The sequence below is a fragment of the Egretta garzetta genome, unplaced genomic scaffold (genome assembly GCF_000687185.1).
Source record: "Egretta garzetta isolate BGI_Z169 unplaced genomic scaffold, ASM68718v1 scaffold397, whole genome shotgun sequence".
Taxonomy (NCBI): domain Eukaryota; kingdom Metazoa; phylum Chordata; class Aves; order Pelecaniformes; family Ardeidae; genus Egretta; species Egretta garzetta.
The window spans coordinates 625,955-641,008 of NW_009260493.1; the positions used below are offsets into that span (position 1 = coordinate 625,955).

Below are 15,054 nucleotides of genomic sequence, written 5' to 3' on the forward strand. Positions count from 1 at the left end.
TGAACTTCTGAAATAAAGGACAGTATCTCCCTCAGACTTTGACTAGCACTGAGCAAAAGTTGTAACTGTGCAAGAGAGGAAAGAACTAGTGATTTAAAGCAATCTGACTTTCCTAAACTCTCCCTTTTTTCAGATGTATTTTGTTCTGGAAGAACACCTGTAAGAAAATACGCTTTCTGCTGGATTCTACTTGAAAGAGATTATATTACTTTTACATAATGATAGCCACACCAGAAGCTATTACAACTTTTGGAAACTTCTAGTCCTTCCCAGGACAAATTTTTGAGATTTTTGTTCTCAGATGTAGGATGTAATTTATAGGTATATAATATATAGGTATATAATTCTATATAGGTAAGAAATCCATGGTTTGCCAAAGCCTGCTTGCCAATGATTCCTAATGGAGTTACTCTAGCTTTGTTTCATTACTGTAGAGCTGGTTTCTGCTTTAGGCAAGATTCAACTCAAGGGTGTATTTCTCTTGTCAGGTCACCCAACAGATCACTAGTCTGGCTGTCAGCTTCATTCCTTCCTTCAGAATAATATTACCATTCATATTCCATCTTGTACAATGGATACATCTAATTACTAGACAATCTGCAGTGTCCTTACTCCTGGCTACAGCTATTTTGCAAGCAATTCCTTCATACATTTGAGACAATTAAAAGTGGCAGTTGTCTAGTGTTCAAAGAAATAGAAATTGTATCCTTTGAAAGGGTAACTGGATGAATAAGAGCCCTCCAATCCACTAGCAAGCAAACCCTAATGGTCTCAATTAATTCTGATAAATGGGCTTAGTCTCAGTTTCCGTAGTGGCTTTTTTTATTATTCTTGCTTTGAAGAGATGAAAATAGCAGCGACAGTAAAGAATTGAGCCTGATTAGGGTCACTCCTTTGATTCCACAGAGTTAGTTGCAGTTTCCAAATGGGAAGGGATGCCTGGGCACATTCATACTAAATTCACATTTTTTCTTTTCATCAGGTGTTGTGAAGTTCTTCAGTTAAAGAGGGCTTTATGTATTTGTAAAGTATAATTCCTACCATGATGTTTATGAACACTGTGTTTTATGAAATGAGCCAGGACCAAACTAGTTTACACTTATCCACATTACAATCAAATAAAATGGGGGAATCTTCCACTTAACATCTGTCCAGCTAACAAACAGGATCGAGAACCTCCATGCCAGTCTGTGTATATTACAGGCATCTGTTTCGGTGGATGTTAACTGCTGGTTCCCAGATTTTCTGTTGGACAAGGCCCTGAGCTGGGAAGCACTTTCAGCATGGATGTCACAGGAACTGAAGATATCCATTGCTCCATAATGGGTGCTCAGCATCTGCTGGTATCAGGCCCTCAATCAGCTACTTCAGAAGAGCCAGAGTTGCCATCTAGACAAATGTAAGTGCTATGGAATTATTAAGCGTGACTAGACAAGATTCGCATCTCCTTTGCCTTTCTGCCTCATGTAATGAATGTCTGACCCACTTTCCTAGTGAGAGGATCTTCATCTTAAAAGCGTTATCTTCTAGGGGTACAGACTCATTTCCATGATACGTTCTCTCATTTTTTCTCTTAAAAGCGCTAGACATTTATTCCTGATTTAACTGGCATTTTAAACCGATTTGGAATGATACACGGTTAAAAAATAAACCTTTGTAAGATGGAAATTTTGCTGCTAACAGATTTAAGTAGCCTAATTTTTATCCCCTTTTGGCTTGGACTTAAAGACTGCATTTGTTCTTGCCAATAAAATGGGCTGGGAGAGTTCTCTGGCCCTGTGGCTGACTGGCACCACGTAGCCCTGGTCCTTAAAGCCCATACCTAAAACACGGTTTCCGCGCCTGCGACAGGTCATTGCCTGAGACTGTGCACCTTGGCACTGGCCAAAACTCTGCCAGAGAGTTAACACTTCCTCACAATTTAACTGTAGGGCTGATTGCTTGAACCCATATTAGACCCTGGTTCTGCTTAGTTTACCAGCATAGACACAGCCAGTGTGTTTAATTTGCACAAGATTTTTTTGCTGTTGTTTTTGCATGTTAAATATTTAAGTTTTTGTTATACTCCATGATGAACAAAGTTTGGAGGATTTGCCAGGCCACCTTGGTGCCTTTAAAATGACGCCGTCTATCAACTTGCCTTACTTCAGCTTACATTTTCATCTCAGACCCACTTAGACCTTTCACACAGTTCTCTATTTCTGTGGTTTTCCACAGACTCCTGAATTAATGCATTTTTCTGCAAATACGTAATTGTCAAATTTGCAATAAGGAAACAAAAAAACAACCCAAACCCTATCAGGGGAGATTTCAAGGGCTCCAAACTCCTAACAGCTGAAAATCACAGCATAAACTGGACTCAGGCATCCTCAGCACTCTTGGTTTTTTTTGTTTTTTCTTTTTTCCACAGCAACAGTCAAGCTGTGCGCTGGTGACAGAAAATCTGTCATGACATTACGAATCTTCCTTCAGCCACTGTTCCGCAGACACCACGCTGAATAGCATTTTGGCACAGGCAGGTGGGAAACGGGCATGAGTGGCGAGGGAGAGCCAAGATGCTGATGCTCTGAAGCAATCCATCTCTTAAACAGCCTCTGAGGAGACATCAAGCTGCTTTACCCCAGTGGAGGTGAATCTGCTGTTGCTTTTTCTCCCTCTGGTCTCCTCAACAGCAGCTGTCCCTGAATACACTCTGTGTACTGTGCCAGGGCAGAATCAAGATCATTTTCTAAAGTTAACTAGATTTAGTCTGCTATCTCCTTCTAAGGAGCTACTGTCAGCATCTTATGCGCAGCTGAATTAGAATGAGCCTTGTGTAATCCCAAATCCCCTCTGAGCATGTATTTATTCTTCAATTTAGGAGGATTGCAGTTCTCTTTTTTTTTTTTCTTTGCATTCCAATTTTCTTTACAGAATTGTTTGCTTGAAATAGGACTATTTTCTGCAGTTAGACTGATGACGGTTTCTTAGCAGTAGGAATCTATGCATTTGGTTTGTGAAGCTTCAGAAACATTTATTAAAAATTTGCTAATATATTATGTTTATGTCCTACCCATTCTCTAACCTGCTTGTGTTACCACAGATGGGTAAAAATGTCAGTAAACACACAAGCCTCCATCTGGTCCTCAAAATGAAATGAACTTTCAAAGTTTAAAATATTAAGGATAAAATCCTGATTCTAGGAAAGCTTGGCCCAGAGAGCCCAGGGCTGGTTTTGATGTTAATGAGGATTCTACCACTGGCTTGTGATCAAAGTTAACAGACAAGCTGCATAAGAAGCTATTGCTCCACTCTTCACATTAAACTTCGATTTTATTACGGGGAGGAACAAGTTTACTTCATACCTTTGAAAATCAAAACATTCATCAGTTTACATGGAGTGAGACTCAGTTTACAGTGTTAAAGTTTCTTTCAAACCAGAGTTCTTGGTTGAAAATTAATTTTAAATGATTTATATATGCTGAATGTCTGTGTAGTGTCTTGTATATCTTTGTGCTTCCACCATGATTTTGTGGTAGGCCAGCAGTGCCTTAGTCACTACCCCCTGGCAGACACTTGCTGAAATAAATGCAGTGTGTAGCTTACAGCTTTCTTCTAGACAACTGCATGATTTTGATTTATTTTGCACGTTCCACAAAGCAATGACCTGCGCCAAAGCCGCTTCTGCATGGCGAATGACCCTTGGAAATGTGTTGCTGCTGCGGGAGCTGGTGGCTCACGGCTCCTGCCCCTGCTCCAAGCCTGCACAAGACCTTGTGCTTCCACAGGGCTTTGGAGGTAGGTGGCAGGGGGCTGAGAAGAAGCCAGGAGGAAGATAAAAGGTGGTGGATGAGCTTGGAAATAGGCATTTCTGGGCTGCTTTTTGGTGAAGGGAGGTGAGATGTATTTGATTAATTTACAACAGGGCTCCACAGTGACCAAGGCAGGCACTCAGGAGATTTAACAGGTTAACTTTAAGCTTCCTTTAGTTGTTTTTACATTAAATTTTGCTTTTTGTAAATTTTATTTCTGTAGTCCTTTTGGTTTGCTGGTAACATTTTGATTTCCTGTGTTTGTATCTTACTCTTTAGAGGTAGATGCGGGAAAAATTATAGAGAAGTAGTTCGCTGCAGTTAGTACACCTTGAGACCTCATCTCGCACACCTTTGTACCTTGTGGCATCATTTATGTAAAAGAAATGTGCTCCTCTCTTCTGAACGGTAGCGTTTCGTGCCTGCTTCACAGGGAGGTGTGGGAAGTGGTCAAAGCTGCCTTTACTCCCCACCTCTGGAGCTCTGGGGTAAGTTGTGTATTGAATCACATCTGAGGTATATTTGTGCTCTGGCTCAAGGAGAGGGCAGACTTCCAGGAATTATTAGGCTAACACTGACAATCTGGCCCAGTGTCACAGAAGGGCGCAAGTCCAGAGGTTGGCAAGTCGGGCTGCGATGCCCTGGGAGAGCTGTGTAAACAAGCACGCACAGAGCCACCTGTCCCCAGCCAGCCTCGAGGACCTGAACATCCATAAAACTCCAGCAAAATTGCTTGCCCTGTCTGAATTATAAAGCAGAGACAGCCTATTAAATACCATACCCATTAGGAAGACAGGCTTCTCCTCTCTGATTTTTTTAACTTTAGAGATCATCCCTTTCTTTAGCTTTAAAGGGAAAAGAAATGCTTTACTTGGGCATCATTTAATAAGTACTGTTAACATAACTTACAAAAGTATGAAAAAAATACTTGACAAGCTATTTATTTTTACAGTGTCTTCTGCTTGTTTTTCCAAATGCTGAGAATTTAAATTTCTTATTTTAAGCAGCTCCGGGAACCTTGAGAGGCCCATTTCTGAGGACTAAGTATTTAAATCCTTACCCCACACTCACCCCATGGTGCATTCCAGTGACAACAGGAATGTCGGCCAGACAGCTTTCTCTCATGGCCTCAGCCCTGAGGATATGTGGACTTCAAGACAAGGTGATTTAAGACTGATTTTCTAGAATATCACATTCAGTAGCTTGTGTGACAGTGCATGTCATGGATTTTATCCAGCTTTAAATTCTACCTGTCAGAAGAACTGGTGCTCCTTTCCTAAGAAAGCACCAGCGCTGCCCATGGCACTGTGACAATACAGATGACACTGTCCCATAGATGCACAAGGCATGAGATCCTGTGCTACCTAAGCCCACTATCCCTCAGAATAAATTATTCTCCAGGAAAGAGAGGGAATGTTTTCATCTTTGACCTCTGCAACAGCAAATGATAAAAACGTCAGGAAGTTCTGTGATGTTTTAAAGTACAAAAAGGCTCAGAATGGAACATCTTTTCCCATTAAATATTTTTTAAAATACCACCTTCTACTTCAGTGAAATACAGTACAGTAGCCTGCACTTCTGTATTCCACACTAGGGTACAATAATTCCCAACTGACTTTTCCATATTTGCTTTTTGCAGGTGTGATGTTTTGAAAAGGTAAAATGCAGAGTCTTGAGTACATCTGTTTCAGATGTGTTCTCCTATGTGGTCAGGGAGGAAAAGAAGAATTAAAAAATTAGGTTTGTAAAAAAAAAATAAAACTGAAAGCCAAAAATATTTTTCAAAATGAGTGCTTTTCTTTCAAAGACAAAGATTTTCTTTTCTTGCTTAAAGCTTTAGCAAAATCCTGGAGCCTGGGTGACACTTTTTGTACCAGCCCACTCCTAGTCTACTCCTAGTAGTATAGAAGTTCTGCTGCAGACAGGTATAAGAAGCAGAATATGGATTTTGTTTTCCACATATTTCAGAACATGTGGCTATAATTTATTGCATTAAATTGTTTTTTGTTTTCATCCTTTCTTTGCTTGCCTCTCCTCCAAACTTTCTCCATAGTTAAATAAGATAAAGGAGCCATGATTACGACCCCTGGGGATTATCTTGTCATGCAAAGCTTAGACACAATTTTTCGATGGCAAACTAACACTGAATATGCCAGAAAAAAATGATTAATCTCAAAGTACTAGAGAGGTGGGAAGTGCAAAAAAAATTGGTTTGGTTTGTTTTTTTCACTTAGAGTACCATGTACACTGTTCATCAGGAGGAGGAAAATGTTGACCCCCATGGACAAAAATTATTAATATAATTTAAAATTGTGCTTACAACTGTATCTGTCATCTCATATTCATGGCACAAGTGACAGAAATATCTTCTTGTAGGCCCAATTCAACTGCTAAACCCATGCAAGGAAAATGTTCCCTTTAATAAAGAAAAATATTTGTGTAACAAGGTCATCAGGAAGAAGTTTCAGCTGTAACTCACAGCAGTCATAGGCAAGTTACAAGAACTGGAGGAGAGAGGTTTCTTGCCAAGAGCAACTCTTGTTTACTGCCAAGCTGGCAAATACCCTATCTTCCTTGGCATCTCTTGGGTGTGGGAAACTAGTCATGGAAGGGTCACAAGAAATCAAATGGCAGGCATAGCTTTTGTACAGGGCACAGCTGCTGGACCTGGGAGTCCCTTTCCCTCTTCCACAAGAGTCTTTAGCAGTTGTTTTAACGGTTCCCTTGAAGGTAAAGACCTTCCAGCTCGTACAGTTGAATCGAGCTACAGAACCAAGGGAAGTTGTGTGATCATCTTCACTTATCCCCTGGAAGCCTTTTCATGTCCCCCAGACTCCCATACTGCTAAGGTCTCTTGCAGGGCAGATGTTAGATGCCTCCCGAGCCTTCTGTGTGTGGGAAAAGGAGAGGGACTATCGGGCATCAGAGTGTCCTGCAGCTTTAAAATTCACTCAGCGCCTTATGAAAGGAAAAGAAGATAAAAAGCTATGACTCCTGCTCTGGGTGGGAGACAAGAGGAAGCAAAATAAAATTGGCAGAACAGCCAACCTCCCTATGCTAGTGTCTTGAGAGTTTTTTTGAAGAATGTGATTTACAAGTGTTTGCAAGAGAATGACTGGCTTCGTGTCTGCTCAGGAAGCTGGAGTAATGGATTGCTAAATAAGGCTGGGGAGGTGAAACAGCAGGCTTCTACCCTTACCTTGCCAAGCTGAGCTCAAAACTGTGGACCATAGCACTAAATACTAAATGTGCAGTTCTCTGGAGAAAGTGTAATTGAGGAAATTATAGACTGTCATGTGAGGAGTCTTACTCCAAATTTTGCAACTCCCAGGCTACCTGAGGCATTGAAATTACACCTCGTAAGGAAATCTTTTCTTCTGTCCCCTGTGGGAATGGTGTTTTGTGGAAGCTTAAGACACAGGGCGAGATTCAGTCCAGCACCTTAGGTACCTGACTGGTACTTATCTCTTAGATGCTTTAGTGAGGCAGCCTTCCTGAAGCAAGCGCCTAAAGTCACTATCTGGTCAGTGGAGAGAGGAAGGTCCTCTAGAAGATCTCCAGATCATCTGCCACTGTGATAAGTGGACAAGATTTTCCTTTTGGGAACTTCGGAAGCACTTTATTTTCTCCACTGAGGAGGACTGCTTCCTTCACTACTGATGCTCAGGCACCAGTTCAGGGCTTAAGCTAGTTGGGCAACATCCTGACCATACCTATTACAAGAAAATGGCCAAGTTAAGGACCCTGTTTATCTTCATCTTTTCCAACCTGAGCAAACCTTGGTTATCAGCCCTGCTTTGTCCTCGTAAACTGAGCAATTTATTGTCCTGACAATTATCAGTGCCAATGGATGTACCAGATCTGGCTGGGATAGAGTTAATTTTCTTCATAGCAGCCCATACGGTGCTGTGTTTTGGATTTGTGACCAAAACAGTGTTGATAACATATTCATGTTTTAGCTGTTGCTGAACAGTGCCTGCACACTGTCAAGGATTTCTCTGTTTCTCATGCTGCCCCATCAGAGAGCAGGATGGGAGACCACAAGAAGCTGGGAGGGGGCACAGCCGGGACAGCTGACCCCAACCGACCACAGGGATATCCCACACCGTATGACGTCATGCTCAGCAATAAAAGCTGGGGAAGAAGGAGGAAGGGGCGAGGTTCAGGGTTGTAGCGCCTGTCTTCCCAAGTCACCATTATGCATGATGGAGCCCTGCTTTTCTGGAAATGGCGGAACACCTGCCTGCCCATGGGAAGCAGTGAATGAATTCCTTATTTTGTTTTACTTGTGCACACAGCTTTTGCTTTATCTATTAAACTGCCACTATCCCAACCCATAGTTTTCTCACTTTCACCCTTCTGATTCTCTCCGCCATCCCATTGGGCAGGAGTGGGTGAGCAGCTGTGTGGGGCTGAGCTGCCTACCAGGGTTATCCCACGGCAATGGAGAAGTACTCCAAACAGTTGTTACCTTTAAGAATAAATGATTCGAGGGAAAGAAAAAGTTTGTAATAAGATGTGCTGCACAATTTTCTGATCTAACTTTTTGCTGTTAACAAGTCTCAATTAGGCAACATATTATTTCCCTAAACAAAGGTGTGAATATTTGTCTATGCTGTTATGCAAACAGAAGACTTAATGCCTATTCTCATTTTAACACGGGGTGGAACAGAAGAAAACAAACATCACATGATTCACAAAATATATTTTTAGAATTCTAATTATTTGTTTAGATATATGAACTATTGAACTAACTCTTCAAACAGATAAAAGCTGCACATACACACACGCACACACACATTTCTATGAATGGTGAGGAAGTTGAGGCACTAAGAGATTAGTGATGTAAGAGCTGTCCTCAGTCACACAGGCTGGTGGAAAAACAGAAGAAAAAAAATCTCCTAATCTTGATATTGACAGTTAAAGCATTGTCATCACCATTAGTGACTCCAGCAACATTTCCAGACAGGTATCTCTTGAGAAATTCATGTGCTTAAATATAAAGTCCTGTGGAACTAGGAAAAGCATGCAATTACGTTAGGTCCAGAGAACCTGTTACCATTACCAATTAGGCTTTCCCATTACAGAGGACTGCCCTAGAGAATTACCTACCTAGAAACCCCTATATAATGAGTGACTAGTAAAGTTTGTTACGTATTTTTTTAAAATTATTTTTCTAGTTTTTTAGGCTTCACAACTGAGGCAAGAACAGCAATCTGTATTCTACCTCGACAGTTCAAATTTACCAAACAAATTTGGCACCAGAACCAATTACTTCATTTTAACTGAGATTCTGAAATATTTCATATGGTCTTTTTCAAAGTTTTGTCCCATCCCTCCTCTAATGGAGTTTCCACTACGGAATCACAGAAGATAGAGCTGGAAAAGACTTATTACATCATCTGTTCTACCTTTTTGATTTTCTAAAGTGCAAGTGGTGTCACTATGCCCTTTGGCCCATTATTGGACTTAATCCTGAAAACTAGCTTAAATTGACAGGAATTCTCCATGTTCAGTCTAATCTACTTTACCACCACACCCCCCCCCAATCCCCTCACAATTCCTGAAAAACACCAAAGGACAGAATGCCAACAGCAAAAGCAATTACTAAAGCAGCTAAAAGGACATGGTACCTTCTAAAGCAATAATTGCTCTAATTTAGATTGAATATGCATAAGCTGTTCAAATGTATAATGGTATTGCATTCTGAGGAGTGGAGGCACTCCAAGGGTCACAAAGCTCATGAAAGCTTCAAAAAAGAGTGTAGTTGTCAAATAAGACTTCTTGAGCTCTAGCATGCTTAAAAATTAAAATAATTTGTCTTCAAGTTTTAGAAATTAGAGTGGTACTTTTATGGCCATTCATGTTCCAGTATGCAAGGCAAAAGCCAACCCTAGCTGTACATGCACAACGATGGGCTTTATTTCCACTCACTAAAGACATGTTGTAGTGGTGGTGGATAATTCTATGAAAACATAATCTCAGGGGTTGTTAAAAAGCAAGCAGAATGCTAGGAATTAATAATATAAAAATCGAGAGCAAACACAAAACGTGGTGCACCCATGCCTTGACTACTGCAACAGATCTAGTCACACATCTCAGACAGGAGATAGTAGACTAGGAAAGGTACATAGAGAGACACAAGGTAGACAGAAGAGAGATAAGGATAAACCATGGTCTGGGTCAGTTTCTGTATCACAGGGATTAAAATAGAGAAGACTATGGAAGACAAGACAGCTGAAGGGGGATATGAGAGAGCTCTATAAAATCTTGGTCATCCTGGGAACAATTATTCACTGTTCTTCATAATCGGAAGAACAAGGAGGCATCAAATGAAATTAACATCTGGTAGGTTAAAACAAATAAAAGGGAGTAACAGTTCACAGAGTGCACAGGTCTGTTGTAGAATTTATTGCTACGGGAAACTCTGGATGCCAAAAGTTTAGATGAGTTCAGGAAGTCGCTTCAGAAAATGATTTGACAAATTAATGAAAGAAAATTCCATCAAGGGCTAGAAAATACACAGAAATAACCTCTGGGCCAGGAAGTCCCTAAGTTGCAGATTGCCAGAAGTTGTGAGGAGTTTTGCTGTGGGTAGATTTGCGGAGGTGCACGTCCACTTATTTTATCCTTTCCCTGTGGCATTCACCCCAGGTCACTTCCTTGCAATAGGAGACTGAGCTAAACGAACCTCTGGTCTGTAATGGTATAGCTCATCTTACATTGTGCCTCTGTCACAAAGCAGAGATCACAGTGGCAAAACATCCTCCCTTCTCTTCCCATTTAATACGGCTTCCACCTCTTTGCTGTATGGGTTGAACACGTTGCAAAGTAACTTTGTAAAAGCATGAGCTCTCGCTTGTCCTTGCTCCAGATATCCTCTGCCTCCGGGTGAAATTGGAAGTAACAGCCAAGGCAGGTCCTCCCTGGCACTGCCTGCAGGATGTGGCATCTTGGAGAAAGCTGTCACATTTGATGCCTGGTGCATACATGCTGGTATGCATTTTTAAATATAGTGGGGGCAAATAGCCTCAGATTTTAGATTGGGGCCAGATGGCTGATTTAAGTGAAAATAACACAGATACACAGAGGACTGGTCACTCCAAAAAGACTGATCTGTGTATGTACCAGGACGCACAGGCTCCGAACAGTACTGCACGTCAGTTACTTTATATTTCAACACTGTATTCATGAAAATAAGAAATAAAGACCTGATGCATCTCCAGACACTGCGAATTTAAAGCTATTTCTGAAGCTGGCTTTAATTCTTTGACTTTCCAAGTGAACTCTTGGCTTAGGATGAGACAAGCAGCCACAATTTTTGAGCCTTTTTCCCACTAAAACTACACCACACTAATTAAAAGATAAAGTGAAATTTAAGGAATTTTAAGGCTGAAAATGTAAGGTTTTCAGATTTACAGAATATATATTATTCAACAGCTAGGTAGTAAACCAGGTCACCATATATTCACATTCATGACCATCTCCCTTTTACCCTCCTGAATACAGAGAAGTGCAATATCAAAAGTACAAGCAGAAAAAAAGAATATTTTGAATGCAAATTATAAAATGTTCAGTGTCAAGTCTCTCATTCACACATACTAGTTTTACAACTGAAATTTCCTCATTTAGTTATGGTTTAAGTAGGATAAATATAGCTTGAATTTACTATTCTCTCCTCTTCCCCCTCACAAGATGTCCAACCAAATCAGGGAACTGTTTAATCAAGTTTTTAAGTGAAGTGTTAAATTGTGCCTCTTGGCAGCAATCCTCTCCCAGAAGTTTACATGTTCCCAGCGCTTGGCACTTGCCGTTCTCATTGTTTACCTGTGGTGGATGTGAAACCAAATATACTACAGGACATACCATGAACAGCTGCAGCAACAGCACCAACAAAAGCAACATGTGTTGTTGGGCCTTTGGTTTCCAGGTGCTTGAGACACAGCTGATGTTCCTTCATTTTGTGACTGCTGCCTCTTTCTCATTTCAGCTACTTCAGTGCCCAAGTGGCTATAAGAACACAGACATAAGAGATGTACAGAATTACTACAGACCGTCATACAGTACATTCACATTTCTACAGCAATCTCTGATTCTACTGATTCTCACAGCTCGTGGCAACAAAAGCACGTGGCCATCAACAGCGCTGGCCAAGCAACAGTTCTGTTGTGTTAAAAGCAGTTTCCAGAAGACCACATTTTAGTGACACGCTTACGCTACCGTGCCGTTGAATCACGTCTATTCATATTGCTTTGGCCGGACTAAAAGGATTGTTTATCGCCCTTCTGAACAGCAAGCTACACAGCTTGGGTAGCACTTGGTAGAGACTGAGTTGTTCCTTACCATATGACTATCACAGCTCTTTCCATTGTACTAAAAATACAGCAGGATGGTTATTCACTTTAAACATGATCTGGAAACTGATCTTTTTTACTTTTTGACTTCTCTCGTCAATGCTGGACCAATGAAATTGATAAAAGTGATATTATATCATGGGTACTAACAGCTGTCTGTTAAGAGCCAAGATTATTATAAGTGTCATAACTGGGAGGTTTGTTACTTAAGAGTTATTCTCTGTAAATAAAATATGTATTTCCAAAATACTTTTCCAACTTGGGGACTATTTTCTGGTCACAGAAGATTTTCTCTTGCTTATTGTCAGTCTTTCCTAGGTTTTATTAGGCCAAGATATTTTTCTTTCCAGTGACTTGCAATATGCAGCTGGAAGTAATATTCCATGCATTACTTAGGTCTCAAAAGAAGTTAAAACATTTATTGCTAAATTATGGTATTTAGGAAGGTTTAGATGTCAGCTTCTAATTGTTCACATCTTCTTCATACAACAACTGTTGTAGAGTTGTAGCCAGAGTAACGGCTATTACAAGCTTACGTAAATTAGAATAAATTTAGTACTTTTGCCTTGAAAAAGTACAAACGGATTACTGTGGGGAGGAGCCCTGTTTAAAACAGAAGCGGGTAGAAGATGGCCTGGTGTGAGCAGGCATGCTCTGCGCTCCACACCCCCAGGGCATCCTGCTGCAGTTCGGAGCGCTGGGGAAAGGCAGTCACGGGTTGATTTGCCACCTGGATACATCACACACAGACAACCGAGAGATGTGCTACCCCTTCCACCCATGTTCAAGCAGCAGCTGTGAGAGTTTGCATTTATGCAGTTACTAAAACTCCTGAAGTTCTTCTGTAGTAGTGTCCTTATAGACAGTTTACACACAACAACATGTAGCAAGGATACTAGGCTGCTGAACTTGAACTCATGCTGCAAAACTCAAGATTGGTGGCTATTTCAGCTTCTTGCACAGCTGACTTTCCCATGTGCACTGCCACTGAATAGAATCAAGTCATTTCTGAAGTGTTTGGTCAAATTAAGCAACGAAAAATCATTTAACTACCTGTGGGGAGGGCACCTGCTTATGCTATTGATATTACTTCTTATGGTTTATAGTTGCTCAGCTCTCCAAGATGAAAATAACATATCAAAAAAACCCCCCACCTTTTTTTATCAAATGCAAACGTGTTGTTAACAAGGGATACGCTGACATAACTGAAAAAAAAAGCCCATATTTTTATGGTAGGTAGGAAGGAAAGGAAAAGTGTTGCAGCACAGTATGTGGCTCAGACCACGAGTGGCAGGAAGGAGTCAGTTTCTCCAAATGGCAGCGCTGAACTTCTGCTGACTGCGCATGATGCACTTAAATTATGTCATAGAGAGCTGTGTCATGCTGTGAATGGTACTTGCTTCAGCAAGTGCAATGACTATGGTTAAAGAAATTAAAGCCAGATATTTTCATGGGGAATGTTTGTTTCTTGTAAGTAAGATAGATATTCTAGAAACATCTGTACAAAATGACAAAATTTATTCATTTCAGAAACTGGCGAAATGACCCATACTTAGGTATTTGTAGGGCTGTAATCTTGGAGCGAACACATCCCGTGCATTTCACCTGTGTACCTAAAATTATGCATTTCTTACATAGTTTTAGCTAGATATAAAAAAGGTACTATGGCAGAATCTGTTGCACTATAAATACAGGGGGGGTGGATGAAGGTTATCCAGGCAGACACGATGATGACAGCTGGTGACTTTGCTGTAATTTCACAATAACTTTTACACAGCACAAGCTGCTGTGCTGCTGAAATAAATGCCTCTCTCCCTTTTCTCCTGCACAACTGACAGTCACTCATTCCCTCACCTGAGCTGCCCCCTTCTCTCTGCTGGCAGCAGCATTTGTGCAGGTACTCGGTGAATTGGATAAAAGAGTAGGGATGATTTAAAATTAATCCAGAGGGGAAAGAAAAAAAAAAATTAGTTTTAACTTGGTTCAAATCCCAGTCTTGTTCACCTTGGGAAGATGTGAGCACTTGGGCCAGAGCAAGGGAGGAAGCAGAACAGGACCGCACGAAAACCAGGCAGGTGTGGGGAGCACGGGGACGACTTCCCTCAGTCCCTGCTCGCGCTGGCGTGCATGGATGGTGGAGTGGATGGATGTTGCTCAGCTGCAGAAAGGTAAAATCTGCAACTGTAATTCTGAACACACAGTACATGGCATGTCCAGGGGGCAGAGGCAGAACTGTGGTTTCACAGGAATGGTCCATGTCCTTGGCCCTGCCCGGCAGCTTCCACCACTGAAAATTCTCCAGCATTCACCTTCTGGTGTGGACTGCTAACTGTTTCGGAGGTTTGCAAGTCTGGCAGTACATGGTAGCAACAGGAGTTGTGTGGAAACATGGGTCTTCGTGGCAGAACTTTTCAGGAGGCATGGTTTCATCCAAGGGAGCTCAGAGCCTGCAGGCTAGCCAGTCTTTAGAGTGGGACTGCTTGCTTTGCTATGCTCGACTGCTCTGCAGTATGGGGAGGGACATGACCCGTCCCTTTCCTGGCCATGCATTATTTGGAGGAGGAAGAGGGCAGTCCTTGATTGCAGGTACAGTTAGGTATCTATTTAGGTTGTATTTGAAAGGAAAAAAACCAACAACGACAAAAAAAACCCCACCCCACCCCACCCTCCCAAACACTGTGTACTTATATCCAGGGATAGTTTGCATTCCAGTCCTAATAGAGTATGTTTGGTTACTTGAGGCTAAAGCATTAGTTATGATGCTAGGAGAGTGCTGCAAGGGGTTACATTTTGAAATGGGTTGATAACACGGATACTATGTAGTGGGACTGACCTTAGCTTCCAGTTATAATGGGCAAAGATCTTACTGGCACAGTGGGACAGAGTTGTACTTAAACCATTTCAGATTC

The 15,054-nt window shown here is 41.3% G+C and overlaps 1 protein-coding gene across 1 annotated transcript in view; it reads right to left on the reverse strand.

Annotated features, from left to right (window-relative positions):
• The window catches only part of RGS17 (regulator of G protein signaling 17), a 31,385-nt gene extending 16,866 nt beyond the window's left edge, over positions 1-14,519 (reverse strand). The window contains exons 1-2 of the mRNA XM_009644286.2: positions 14,455-14,519; positions 11,658-11,801 (exon numbers count right to left, since the gene is read on the reverse strand). Of these exons, the coding sequence (XP_009642581.2) occupies positions 11,658-11,801; positions 14,455-14,507 (197 nt within the window). The 5' untranslated portion in view covers positions 14,508-14,519. The remainder of the gene's footprint in view (positions 1-11,657; positions 11,802-14,454) is intronic.
• Positions 14,520-15,054: the final 535 nt, after the last annotated feature.